Genomic DNA, 14,646 nt, shown 5'->3' with positions numbered 1-14,646 from the left:
TGTAGCAGTAATTTGCTTTTATATCTGTTTTTCTTGATTGGAATCTGTGCTTTTTTTATTTACATCATTTTCTACCCCACAGAAAAAACTAAAATAGAGACAGAGTGGTGGTTCTGAGGTAAATAGTTTTCACTAAAAGGTGCAACTTTAACCTAAAGAACAGCTTCAGATTCCAGATGATAAATAAACCCTTAAGACCAAAATAAATTAGGAATTTTAAGGATTTCTGATTTGTTTCAGCTTTTCAACATAGTCACCTTCTGTATTTTGTTTTTTCTTTATTCTGACTTTGGTTTTGTTTTTTTTCGTTTCGGTTCGGTTACGTTTTACCTTGATCTAAAAATATCATTCCACCTGCTGATCTGTTTACCGAAGAGCTACTAGGCGTTTAAGATGAAGGCACATGAACAAATTTAAATCGGTTGAGATGACAGTTTTAATTTATTGACAACAATCTTCATGCATTTCATTCTGAAGCTATTTTCTACTCTCTCTTTGTTTTTTTTTTTCTTGCACTGCAGCCGGTTACACTGAAACTTGGCGTGCATTCAGAGGTCGAGAGGTAAAAAGTTTACACAGTTCCCACGAGAACTTTCCTGTCGACTGCCTCTATTCAGGAAGCTGCGGCTTCGACTTGCATCTACTCACATCTCCTGATCAGCAGAGTGCGTATCTGTGTGTGCGCGTCCTGCACGCACCCCACGTGTCAGGTGGCCCAGCAGCCAACCCCATAGGAAGCACGGTCAGACCCAGGGAGGTCAAGGAAAGGTCAAACAACCTGTTTTTGTCAACACGTTTCATGTGACTCCGCCCCGTCAACTGCCTGACAACCACAGTCTGCAGCAGCGATTATGAAACTACGATACCAAACGGAGAAGTTGGAGGGTTATCTGCCTGAACCGCCACTGAACTCAACATTACAGCAAATTTCTGGAGGCGCGTCACAGCTTTGCATCGAGATATCGTAAGAAGCAGAACAAAGCACGAGTTGTTTTGGAAAGATAAAAGTTCAAATTTATTAAACATAAGATTAAGGAAAATAATACATTAAAGGAAAAAAAAAAAGCTTGTAGAGTTTTGGTCCCAGCAGATTTTTTTTCTTCAAGCTCTGATTTCATCTCAAGTATCTCTGGAAAGTTTGATCCAAAGAGAGCTGCAGAGACGGCTCCTCCACTCCGCTGTGACACAGAGCTGACATCATTAAAAGCACAATTCAACAGAAATGCTTCTCAGCACCTTTAGAATATCATTATTAAAACATTTTAAGCTAATTTAGTTGATAAATAAAACTTTAATTTTCTCAGAAAAGACTAAAAATATGTTATGTTTTGATCTACAAAATCAAGAATACTGCTGACCTCAGATTTTGACTGTAAGCCATAAAAAGGCACTGCCAGAGAAGCAGAATGTTTACAGATTATATAAACAAGTAAACTGAAAGTTTAGTGGAAGGAAAAAAACACACAAAACCAACAGAAATTTCTGTTTTCAGATGAAAGTAAGCTTTGATTTTCATTTGGAAATGGATGTCCAGTGTGAAGTTTCAGTAAAGATTTAAGGATCCATGTCATCTGCTGGTCGTAGTCCTCTGCATTTTATCAAGACCATTTGTAGTGCAGATGATTGACACAAAATTTGTTTCATCTTGTACATGTGGGGGGACTGGTTGACCTTTGGAAATATTTATTAATTTCTTATATATGATAAATTTTTTTTGTTTGCACAAATGCAGAACATTTGATACAAATTTAAGGTAATTTGAAAAACGTAGGTGGCCAGCTTCATGCAAATGGAGACCCGACTGAATACAGAGTGAATTTACTACTTTCTCCTTTGCCTGTAGATATGTTTCCACCACAACCTTTCCTTTCCACTAAGATGTTGTGTCAGTCTTACCATTTCTAAATGAAAACACATTTTTATTAGTCTTGGAAATTCTCAGGTTTAAAAGTTGTCCGTACCTGCAAGCCACAGAAATGAACAGAAAAAGTTTTATCAGCTGTATTTTTCACACACACACACCTGAGGATGTAGGTGACACTGAGGATGCAGAGCGGCTGGCTGGGGTTGGGTCTGGACCTGGACGGCTGGACGCCCGGGATGACGGCGCTGTGACTCTCCACCCAGACGTAACCTCCGCTCCTCACCAGCATCCGGTACTGACCGCTGACCGACTGGCTCTTCAGACACACTGCAGGATCAGGTGAGACAGTCACACAGGTGTGTGCGTGTGTGTGTGTGTGCTTGCGTGCGTGCGTCAGGGCTTACGGTTCAGGTGGTTTTTGTTCAGGCAGCTTGTGTCCAGCGTGTGACAGAGATCGTAGATGGATCGGCCCAGCAGCTCCTCGGGCCGGTAGCCGAGAAGAGAAGTCACTCTGCACAAACACAAACACACCAGATTCTTTTATTTCACAAAACAGAAACTGTCAGACGAACGCAGCATTTTTAAAACATTTTTAATGAACGCTTTAGAATAAAACGTCAAAACCTGAGCAGCAGAAATAGGAAAAATTAGGGAGGTATATGGAAACAGGTGCTTTTTCTAAATTTCTGTCCAGAATAGACATATTTTAATGTGAAATGTTCCTGAAATTTCTCAGATTATTTATATAACATAAAACTTTTTATATAAAAATAATCTTTATTAATGTTGAGTAAAGATTATTCAACATTATGTCTTAAAGATTAATATTGAATCTTTAATATTCAATGATAATTTAATGATTAAATAATGTTTTAATCATTAAACCATTTAATAATTAAATCCTTTATTTTAATGATTTTAATTATCAGTTATTTTAATGACTTAATCATTAAATGAAATGATTAATTTAATTTAATTGAAAGTTTAGAAAAAACACAAGGTTTTATTAAACTTTGTGTTAGAAAAAAGTTTTTCTAACACAAAGTTTAATAAAACACAAAGTTTTTCTAAATTATTTCCTTAAGAAGACGACGTTGCACAGTCAAGAACACTAGAAAGAGATGTAATCCCATAAACAATGACGTCTATGAAACAGTTTTCTTTTTGTTTTTGCAGGACAGTTTGAGTAGATTGAACTTTTAAAGGCTTTTCGTAGAACCTTCTGCAAATTCAACCTTTAACACCTTCAGCAACTTCATTGATTATATCCAGAACAAGCCCTGACAAACTGACAAGTACATGAGTTACATGTAACAATTTTACTTCCTTTTTAAATAATTTCATCACAATCAGCACTGATGGAGGAAATATCAGTTCTGCTTAATTACACAAGTATAGTGACGCGCAAATCCAACACAAGATAACTGAGAGGTTGTAGTTTGGAAAGATTCTAACAGATTTTTATCAAAAACAGAAGGAAATATTTCTTCTAACTACTTCCATGCTGCTGCACCAATAATCACAGTGCTCATATTTAAGAATTTGACAGATTCACAACACAAACTTTGCTATGTTTTAATGGGATTTTGTGTGATAGACCAACATGAAAAAGTGCATTAGAAAGAAAAAAAAATTATTTTATGAATTTATATTATTATATAAAAGATGTGGATTTCCTTCTCCCACATGAGCTGTGGATCTCTGCAGCTCCCTCAGAGCCACCAGAGACCGAACGGCTGGTGGACAGACATGTTTTGGTAGGTTTGGAGTTGTGGTATTATTTATTTTAGAGCAACTCTGCTTTAAAACTTTTAATTTGTCCCATCTGTTGTGTTTTTGGGTGCATATGACGCCTTCACAGACCAGATGGAGACTAAATCCACATTATATTTACTTTATTTACCAACTACATGACGTGTGACAGCTACTGGTTGTACTGGATTTTATTAAGGCTTATCAAAGGCTTATCAAATTAAAATGTCTGAATATAAATGTGCAGCACAATCTGTTAAAAAATGAAATTATTTTCCTTCTATTTTACAATGAACCCCTACTTTTGTAAATAAATAAATAAAATATTAAAGAGCGTTTTGCAGAGTACTACACATCAAAACATGTTGCTTGTTTTAACTTTTACTGATTGAGTTTTGCACATGCTCACTTTGCAGCTGTCGTAACTTAATTGTGTTTCCTTCATCGTCTCATTTTATCATGCGAAACGAACACTGGGTTGTGGTTTCAAGGAAAAAAAACAATTAATTTAAAAGTTTCCTACGTAGCATTCTACTGGCTTGAACTGAAAGGAACTGGAGTGACTGGAGTTTTCTGTGTGGTTGCAGCGTGACCAGCGTGTCACGTAGCGGACTGCTTCCCCTCTTCCACCTGTTGTTTCACGCTGGAGGGAAATTCCTCTCAATTCTTGGACAAAATTGGAGGTTTGGAAAACAAAGATCAGCTAATTTTGGTGATTCATTGCAGATTTCCCCTGACAACACATTAAAAATCTGTTGATCTGGACTCTAATTTTATATTCCATACTTTGATGAGCTGAAGAATAAAGTGACAGTGTTAAAAATAATAACTGTAGTGTTGTCGTAAAGATAAATTATTTCAGTAATTTAATTCAAGTTTAAAGTTTAAGTCTTTATTAAACTCAGACTTCAAAGGAAAACCAAACATCTGATAACCTAAAAAATGGCCGACAGTCACTGACACACGACACCAGCGATCTGCAACCGCTACAGTCCAAATTTTTTCCATTTTTGCCATCAGGGTAGCAAAATTAAACTAATTTAGAAAAAAAGACTCAATATTTAAGTAAAAAACTTGCAAAAAGATAGATGTTTTTCCAATGAGATGATAATATTTTTTGAAAACGATGTAAGAAAACATAAATGATAGACAAAAATTGATTTCAATAAATAATATTTGTACTTTTAGTTTCATTCTATCATGAAAATCAATAAAAAATGGGGGAAAACTGCTTAAATCAGCATTTGTTTTTATATTTAAAAATATTAATTATTGTTATTTTCAATCAAATATATAAAATATTCTCTTTATTTTCAATCAAAGACCCACTGTTGAAGGTAAAAAAGCTACATGCATAAGCCATCGAGTGCTGTACTCTAGAACACAAATGGGAAGTTGAGTGGAAAGAAAAAATGTGATTCATTCATTTGGTAACTGAATTAGGCATAATCATAAAAAATGAACGTAAATAAATACTTTATATAAATCAGTCTGTGTGGTGAAGCTACATAATGTGTCATTTTCACTTTTTCAACTGAGTTAATGACAAAATGAGGCAATAATTAGATGCTGAATTGGAGAATAATTCAGCAGGAGGGTGTCACCCTCCAGCTGAAGCCAGGCCAGATGAGCTGAGGCACTTCATCAGTGCAGACTGAAATCTGCATAGCTTAGCATGAGGCTAAGTGACGTTATTTTCAGGTGATCACAGCAATATTTTTATTGATTTTTTTGAGATGCAATGGTAATTAACTTGAGTTAAAAAAATGCATTTTAAAAAATTCCATTAAAGAAAGTTAATGGGAATAATTTAAGTAGCTATTTTGGTGATAGCTACTTAAATTAAAGTATAAAGTGTTTTTTTCTGACCTTATCAGGGTTTCGCGGTTGCCATGTTAGTTAATTCCTCTGCACTTGTTTCTTTACTTTGTTTCATTTGTTTTCTTAAATTATTGTCAAACTTTTTCTTCTTGATTTAGGTTTTTCAGCTAAAGAAAAAATAAAAAATGCTTTGAGATTTAATGGAAGTACTCAGTAATATCAAACTTTTACTAAATTAATATAAATAAACCATGATGTTTTTGCTGTCCTATCATCAAAACCTCATATAATTGGTGGTTAGTTGGAACCACATCTAAAATTAACAGCCAATTTTTAACAAACTGCAATGTTTCTCTATGGGGAAAAAAGCTTCAGACTGAGAAAGAAGTAATTATTTAAACAAATATTCAGACTAGTATAACAGGATGTCCTGGTTCTTTAAAAGGAAGTGATAATACAGTTATAAACAGTCATCTAAGTAGCTGTTTTCAGATCTAGTCACAGCCTGACAGGTTCTGGTGAGGTTCAGGCCTCCCATCCTATTCAAGGAGAGAAAAGTAGATATAATAAAATATAGCAATACGGAACTAAACAAGTAAATGTGGAAGTAATTACAGCTACAAATTTGGACAAATAAAAGTAGAAATACAGAAATAGAGCGAGACAGAATGCAAGAGATAAAACTAACCACCAAAATTTGACACACGAGTCAGTTTGGCCTCTTCCTGTTAAACGTCATGTTCACCGAAATTCACCATCTTAACCACAGTGAAGACAGAGGTTGCCACCAAGAGGTGGGTCGGACTCAGAACCACAGAACAAAACAACACACACTTTCAAACTCAATCAAAGTTAATCCTTGCTGGGCCTGTCACAAAAACAAATTCTGCTGGATGATAAATTGTCCCAGAAGTTACTGCCAAAAACGATAATATTGTTGTTTTGAGACCATTTTCAAGTAATAATGCAGGAACATACTGTCAAACTTTAAGTTCTGATCTACATTTACTACTGGGACTGGAAGATATTTTAAATATCCAAAATAAATAAACAAAACAGAAACAACAAACAAAACTGTCCTTCAAAATAAGGGCAGGTTGAGACCAAATCACCAGACAGAATACTTTTATCATTTGGTAGAAAAAAGAAAAATGATAAATTATGCAAGTGAAAATGATTGAGTTTGCTTTAATTTATCATACGATTAATTGATTTATTAGTTATTGTGACAGGCCTAATCCACGTATACTTGATTTATTTTAATCTGAATGTCACAAAAATAAAATAATTCAATATTTGGGAGAATCTTAGACTTGTGCCATAACTTGTCTTGTAAAATTAGTCAAGTTTTTGTGAAAACCAAACTTGCTCTTCATATGTGTGCATCTTTTTTTATTCAATAATAAAGTGATTTGAATAATGTAAAAATAATGACGCTCTTTATAGTGTGCAAAAGCAAAGCACTCAAAAGTACATGAGTTTAAAAAAAAGCAACATTTAACGTTATTTTTTTCCATTTAAGTCCTAAATTTGAATAGTAATGTTCTCTAAAGTGACTCAGACCTGCAGGAGGAGTGTTGAAAACTGAGATCCTACAAGCTGTGGCTAACGGCGGTGAGTTTATGCACCTCTGGTCGCAGTACGTGAACCTCATGTCCATGCTGTGCTGGCTGGTGAAGGTGTGCGTGCTGAGGAGCGTGTGTGAGAGCGGCAGAGGTCGGCAGGTCAGCAGCAGGCAGGACACCGAAGAAGAAGCCGTGCACAGCTTCACTCTGCCCTGACAGTGGAGCACCTGGAGACACGCAGAGCAGAGTTAACAGCAGCGCCAGAACCCGACTTCTGGGTCTGAAGCCTGAACCTGCACCACCGACCTTCCAGGTGGTCGACTTGAGGTTCCCGACTCTTCCTCGGTGCGTCAGAGCGCTTTTTATCCTCAGGACGAAATCCCTCTTCTGGCTGCACCCAAGTTCTCCAGAGAAACAGATACATTAGAGCATTACTTTTGAAAACTGGCAAATTTTAAGCGAGTATTAAACATACTTTTGATTAACGCTACGTTTCTGCATTAAAAATGATTTATTTTATTGGTCTGATGTAATACTCTAGTATTAAATGTTACATTTTCATTAACAGTAAGCGGAAAATCATCATTGCTAACGGAAATAAAGACTTTCAAACATCCGTCTGTCTAAAATTTATTTTTACACTGAAAAAAAATCCTACCAAGTATTTTTTTTTGTCTAGTTTCAAATGCCAATATTTTAACTTACAAGTAACTTTTCAGAGAAACATAGGAGCTTTTTTTAGGTCAATAATTTCATAATATTGATAAAAAGTACTAGTTCAACTGGCAGATTATTTCACCTACAACATGGGAGAAATGTCTTGTTACCAGTGAAATAATCTGAGTGGCACTAGTACTACTTTTAATTGATATTAAGGAATTATTTACTCAAAACAAGCTCCTATATCTTGCTGAAACGTTACCTGTAAGTTGGTTTTGTCTTAAGATATTTGGACTTCAAACTGGACCAACAATACTTGATAAGATTTAGAGTTTTTGCAGAGTGTGATGAGGGTTACTAGGTGATAAAGTTTGTGAAATAAACTGACTTCTCAATAATATTCTAATTTATTGAACGTGTATTTAAAGGTGTGGCTCCGTAACTCAATTTAAAAAGTGAAAATCAGGTAGCGTCTTCACACACAAAGGGATGTTTTTCTGGTAATTTTGATTATTATGGCTTACAGATAATGAAAATCTAAAATTCAACATCTTGAAAACTGTTGCTCTACATAAAATCAGACTCTACAAGTGGAACCGGCAGCTGTTCACAGAGAGCAATGTCCAAGCATGCTGATGGAAAGTTGAGTGAAAGGAAAAACTGCAGCGGAAAGAGATCACCAAAAGAGAAATGGGATTTTCATTGATAAGCTTTAAAACACACCAACCTGCAGTCAGACGTAGATTATGTCTGATTTCCTCGTGATCACACGGGTGAGTGTACTCAAAGATGTTGTGCCCCATAAGCTCAGTCTGCCAGGAAACAAAGAGTTAAAAAGAACCCTTAAAGCAGAAAGCACCAGTAAACCCCTCACCTGCAGACTCACCTGGCTCAGGCCCATGTACTTGCTGACATTGTCCGATAAGAAGATCATGTCTCCCATGGTGGAGAGCACCATGAGAAATCCCTCCAGGATCTTCAGGTACATGCTGGTTTCATCCAACGGGTTCAACCCCTCCGTCTCTTTCCCAAACTCAAACCGGCATCCGTCCCGCGCCTCTCCTCCGTGGCGGTGTCTCGTGCCGTGTCCGAGCTCTGCGTGCGACCCGGCAGTTTCTGTTTCGATCCCAGGAACAGAGATGAGTTTTTAGAAAGTTGTGCTGCTGTGAATGATGCAAACGGCAGACGAAAGGATGTGGTGTATTTCTGCAAATTTCACATGAGTCTGTTCCAGGTGTGAAGTAGCACTTCCTCTGTCTGACACCTAAAGCTTTGTCAGTTTTTATTCTTCTAGCAAAGATTACAGGCGGTGATAAATGATGAATCATGCATTTTTATTTGCCTTCGTTCATTTGAACTGAAAGGGAATTTAGTCAGATTTTTCTTTGCATGAACTCATAAGTCAAGAAATATTTCTTAAAATTTGGTCTCTGCTGCCAAACTTCATCTTCATTTCCGTTCGACTATTTAAACACAATAAACGGCTGGTTTGTTTTCGAGGTGTTTTCACCTTTGAGCAACGCCTGCATGCGTATGTAGCTGAGGGTGAGGCGGATGACGGACGGTTTGTCCAGATGAGCTCTGACGGAGGGCTGGAGCGGCAGGAGGCGGGACAGATCACCAAACACGTCCGACTCCACGCGCCGCCGCCGCCGGGCCGCCTCGCGGCTGATCGCGCTGCACATGGCAGAGACCAAGGGGAAAAACTGAGTACTTAGATCAAAAAGAAATCATATTTCATACCATCAATAAGAAATAATATCAGTAATAATAATATAGTAGGGGCAATCAGGTAAGAAACTATAAAGTATAAAGATTTTAGTCGACAAAAAACTAATTATTGTCATTGGATAAAGGCAACAAAATATTATTGCTTGGTTACTGGAGTACACAAAAAAGGATATTGAAAAACTATGAGTGTGACTATATATACACAGACACACCTAAACGTACATACTGGTAAATAATTAGATAAAAATTGATAAAAACAATAACCAATTCTAATAATTAAAACAAAGATGGCAAAAGAGAATAAAAAAACATGTAAATACTAAAAATATATATGGAAAATTCATTAATTTAAAGTAAATTGATAATATTTTTAAATAAATTCACAAGAATATGGAAAAAATAAGAAAAAAAAAACAAAAGTTCAGAATTTACATGAACTGTAGTTTACTGAGTACATGTAATAGAGGTGTACAGAATATTTTTAACTTGTCGAATTTGCCTCATTATGCGAGTTAATTAAGTCAACACGCTAAAACACTGACACTACATGATTAAAAATAAAAAATGCTCACATTGCGACCTTGTGACCTCGACTATAAAACAATTGCAGCAAATTTCTCAACAAGTGAGGAAGCGAATAAGACTTCTCTTTTATCCAACTACAGGCTGGGTTTCAGATCTTTGCCAACTTATTCTTGTTCTAATTTCCTCCAGATTTAAAAAACAGAAATCAGAAAATGAGAGGTTTACCGTCTCTTCTCCTTGTCGGCCGTCATTGCGTCCTGCGGAGTTCCCCGACTGGCGGCATGGCGGCGATGATGCTAACAGAGGTTTCCCTGCAGCACAGATGAGCTGTCCTGGCTCCAGTGACTGTCACCTCTCCCCTCCTGCATGCAAACAGTCAAGCAGGTCTCCAAAGACCGAGAGCTGTGATTGGTCGGCTGGCCAGGAAAAGCATCACCTTATCCCCTCCTTCCGCTCCTCCCTTTTCAGGCTTCAAACTTTCTCAGCATCCCTCAGATTTGACTCCAAAGCGCAACAGCAGGAAATAATAGTAACAAAAAAAGGAGAGAAAGGGGGCGGGGGGTAAAGCAGACAGAGTCGTCTGGGATGGATGTAGACAGCTCAGTGTTTTATTGGAATCAGACCAGACGGGGGACTAGCCCGGCTGTTGCACTACATTTTTGGCACAGAATAAAAGATAAGAGTGACCAGGAACAGCCGTACCCCTGGGTGCACAAAGCGTCACTACACACCGACTCTACTGCACAGACAAGCAAACCGGCCCGTCTTCAGATCGCTGTACAAGAAACGCGACAAACCGTCCCTCTTTGTGTGTGCGTGTGTGGTTCAGAGAAAGAGAGAGAGAGACAGTGAAGGGGGGGAGGAGGAGGAGGAGAAGAGGGCGAGCAAAGGGGAGTGAGTGCTGCGTGTTTGAAGTGAGAGGTAATTCAGCTGCTGGTTCACCAAGTTTCCTAACAACCGGCTGTAACAGACCTATAATGGTATAGTTATAGTTTTACACATAAAGGTTTTTCATCCTCCAGATACACTTTACAATAATAATAATAATAATAATTAATATAATAATTAAAAAAGACAGCAATAAGAAAGAAAAGCCATTTTGAAAAACAAAAATAATAATAATAATAATAAAGCAAAAGTGAGAGCGGTTTTTGGCTGAGAGGGACAAAGAGAAGCAGGGAAAAGAGGAATTGCCAAAAGAGAAGATAGGCGAAACATCGGTGGTTGCTATAGATGCAGAAATGCAGAAAACAAAAAGTCGAGCACGACGTGGAGGAGATTAAAGTTCACACATTCATGCGCACAAAAATGTACATTCACAATACTTGGAGAACAGAAAAGAAAGAAAGAAACGGGCCAACACATTCACACCGGCCGGCAGGTCTCTGAAACTTAACAGACGGATGAAACAGTTGGACACCGGAGTATTTTTTTTTTAATGCTACACAGGCCGCCTGTAACACTCTGCTCCACATAATTAGTTCAATAGCCTGTAACATTCACTGTACATACAGCGCCTTGGAAAAAGCATCCATGCCCCTGTTAGGTTTCCATATTTCTTTGTCATTTCACAACAATTTCAAACATATTTCAGTGGGATTTTAAGCGACAGACCAGCACAAAGCTGCATCACTGCAAAGTAGAAGCAAATTATAAATCACTTTCACAATATTTGACAGATAAAAATCAGAAAAGTCATCCCCCTTTTCGGCTAAACAAAGCAGAGTATTCCAAGAAGTTTCCAAAAAGTAGAAACCACGCTTAGGGCTAGAAGGAAGCCATTGTTGAACAAAAGGCAGAAGAATTTCTGTTTGCGGTTTTTACTATCACTACAAACCACATAGACAGCAATCTCTGTGCCCAAAATGTTCCTTTTTGATATTTTCCTCCTGCACATCACCCTGAAAACAACATCTCCATCATAAAACATAGTGGTGGCAGCATAATTCTGTGGCAATGCATTGAATGGAGATAAAAATACTTGAAGAAAACCAGCTTGAGGCTGTAAAATACTTTATATTCCAGCAGCAAGACGGCTCTAAAGATACAGCCAAAGCTGCACTGGTTTAGATTGAAGCCTATTCGTGTCTTGGAATGGCCTAGTTAAAGTCCAGACCTAAAATTAAATGAGAATCTATAGCAAGGCTTGAAGACATTCTCCCAGTTATAGGAAATAGCTTGAGCAATTCTGCAAAGAAAACGAAGGAAGTTGTCAGCCTCTAAATGTGCAAATGTGCTTTTTGTCATCCTCCTTCCAATTTCCATATATGGATTCATGTTGTGTTGGTTTATCACAGAAAATCAACATAAACCGCATCAATATTTATGGTTGTCACCTGAAAATAAACGTGAATAAGTAAAAAAAAAAAAAGGGTATGAATGATTCTGCAAGGCGCCGTACGTAGGACAGGAGGACAGAGAGTGTGATAGTCAAAGCAATTTCACCCAAAATCCAACAGAACAAAACATTTTTAAAGAAAATAAAAACAAACAATAAAATATATAGATAGTCATGGTATTGCACAAAAGGGTGTTTGGCCCTAACTGGTCCACGATAAGGACAGTAATAACACAGGAAGGGTGCTTGTCCATGCGCAACGACGCCCCCTTTAAAAGCAGACGATACCGACACGATACAGCCACTCGACACAGGCTATGTACAAGCCTTCGCACCGCCGCACCGTGTGTGTGTGTGTGTGTGTGTGTGTGTGTGTGTGCGTGCGAGAGAGAGAGAGCTGGTGCTGGTTAGAGAAGCAGTGCGAGTGTATCCATGTGTCTAAATAGAGTGCATTTGTGTGAGAGCGGTGCGCGTGTTCATATTTATTGTCATAGTCATATTCATAATAAAACCCAGGCAACAAGAACGACACAATGCAAGTAAATAATGCTCCATAAAAGTAACATCAACCGAGAGCTTTAAAAGGAAAAGATTGACAGTGCGAATGAGTGAGAGAGTGTGTGTTCTGGTTCTGCTGAGTGTAAGCATGCCAGGCGTTACTGTTGTCTGATAGGTGTGTGTGTGTGTGTGTGTGTTAGGTCTGCAGCTCCTCCGGGGCGCAGTAGGAGAAGTCCTTGAACTCGTCCTGGTTGATCTGTTGGATGATGGCCTCGTTGGTCGGCGTCAGCACCGGGTCCTCCTTGGTGAAGTCCTGGTCGAAGTTATTCACATCTCGCTTGGTTTTCTGAAGGAGAAAAGAAGCAAATTCTGAAACTTTATTAATACCTGATGCTTAACAGATTACGCCACAGCGACACCTTCTGATCAAAAAGACTAACTGCGCCTTGCAAAAGACTGAGTAAAAGCCTGTCCCACTCTGATTTGCTCTCAACGACAGCAGCAGGAACACACACCCTCCTGCACCATTGTTAGCGCAGACGTGTGAAAACCTTAAAAATAATTGGTTGCCATGGAGACTTGCAGTCTTGGTGTTGCAAGGAGTTAATGATGCATTCTAACAGGAATCCCTGAGGCACCTTTGCAATGCAAAACGTTTGAGTCGCACTTAGTTTTGGCTTCTAACTTCAACTCTTTAAGTCAAATAAATCTTGTGAGTTTTAGATTTTGAACTTAAAAGTGTGAGTTTGTGAAACATAAACTTGCATTAGTAAGTTGTGCTAACTTTTTATTAACTGGAGATTTTTTTAAGTTAGAAATAAAAATAAAAAAACTAAAGAAGAAATAAACGGGAGTGGGGACTTTAAATAGGTACTAACTTAATAATGTGAGTTAAATAATACAGGAATGAGCAATTGTTCCACTAGATGAGGGCAGTATTTTTGCATATTGTGAAATAATTATTTGGTTTAAATTGCAGTATTAAGTTATAAAAACTCACAATTCAAGATTAATGAGCAATCAATACTTAGAGAATAATGTTTAGACTACTTGTCCATTTGATAAAATTCAAATTCTGATTTAAAACCAAAACTGTTTTTTTGCATTTTCAAGGCTAGAAAATTGCCTTAAAAATCCAATTGCAGATTTGACATCACAGGCCCGCAGCAACATAGATCCTTCACCATATCTAACAGTAGGGAAGATATGGTTTATTCACATGTATATCCATTATTTGAGTACAACATTAAGCATTTACTGAAGGAGATTTTATTAACTGTCCTGAAGTTGACTTCAGTGTGGTTTTTTAGATCCACAAAATGAAAATTTTACTCGGATGTCTTGGTGAGTTCAATTCACTGTTCCTGGCTTTACAGGTATATGTGCTGATACAGCTGTGCAACACTACTATGACATCCATCCTGTTTTAACTTCGCTCAAAAAACTTGAAGCTACGCCACATTAAGCCAGCTGTGTGCATTCACAGATAAAATCAATTTGTTTCTAAGTGTGTGGGTTTCTTACAATCCGGGGTTTGAACGGCGGTTTCACTTTTCTCTGCTCCAGTAGAACCCAGTCGATTTCCCTGAAGAAGGAGTGGGTCTTGATGGCCTCCTCACAGCCCTGGCTCACCACGCAGCCCAGACGCTTGGCCGGGTTCTTCGTCATGAACTGAAAACAAAGACAAACCACGAGCTGAAAATAAGCTGGACATGTTGGAGGCAGATGAGAATGAATGAATGAATGGATGGATGGATGGATGGATGGATGGATGAAAGATGGACAGACGGATGAATGGATGGACGAATGGATGGATGAAGGATGGACGGACGGACGGACGGACGGATGAATAGACGGATGGATGGATGGATGGATGGATGGTTAGTTTATTG

General features: G+C 37.9%; 2 protein-coding genes across 3 annotated transcripts in view; both read right to left on the bottom strand.

Moving 5' to 3' along the window:
- Positions 1 to 288: 288 nt before the first annotated feature.
- On the bottom strand, positions 289 to 10,361 carry epas1a (endothelial PAS domain protein 1a). Of its 2 annotated transcripts, none has more exons than XM_014968649.2 (9): positions 10,144 to 10,361; positions 9,173 to 9,339; positions 8,549 to 8,778; positions 8,390 to 8,474; positions 7,309 to 7,406; positions 7,066 to 7,229; positions 2,269 to 2,375; positions 2,023 to 2,191; positions 289 to 1,191 (listed from the first exon to the last, which is right to left on the bottom strand). In XM_014968649.2, the coding sequence occupies exons 1-9, from the start codon at positions 10,167 to 10,169 to the stop codon at positions 942 to 944; spliced, it is 1,296 nt and encodes a 431-aa protein (XP_014824135.2). In that variant the 5' UTR covers positions 10,170 to 10,361; the 3' UTR covers positions 289 to 941. The 2 variants fall into 2 exon arrangements, with proteins under 2 accessions (XP_014824135.2, XP_014824143.1); XM_014968657.2 differs by having other exon boundaries at positions 989 to 1,178.
- A 143-nt stretch (positions 10,362 to 10,504) lies between these two features.
- prkcea (protein kinase C, epsilon a) overlaps positions 10,505 to 14,646 on the bottom strand; it is a 49,630-nt gene continuing 45,488 nt past the window's right edge. The window contains exons 14-15 of the mRNA XM_014968608.2: positions 14,279 to 14,425; positions 10,505 to 13,100 (exon numbers count right to left, since the gene is read on the bottom strand). Of these exons, the coding sequence (XP_014824094.1) occupies positions 12,951 to 13,100; positions 14,279 to 14,425 (297 nt within the window). The 3' untranslated portion in view covers positions 10,505 to 12,950. The remainder of the gene's footprint in view (positions 13,101 to 14,278; positions 14,426 to 14,646) is intronic.

The sequence above is a fragment of the Poecilia mexicana genome, unplaced genomic scaffold (assembly GCF_051168715.1).
Source record: "Poecilia mexicana isolate PSO_F unplaced genomic scaffold, ASM5116871v1 scaffold_19, whole genome shotgun sequence".
Classification (NCBI taxonomy): Eukaryota; Metazoa; Chordata; class Actinopteri; order Cyprinodontiformes; family Poeciliidae; genus Poecilia; species Poecilia mexicana.
Note: the sequence above shows the minus strand (reverse complement) of the source record. Positions and strands in the feature narration are given on the sequence as shown.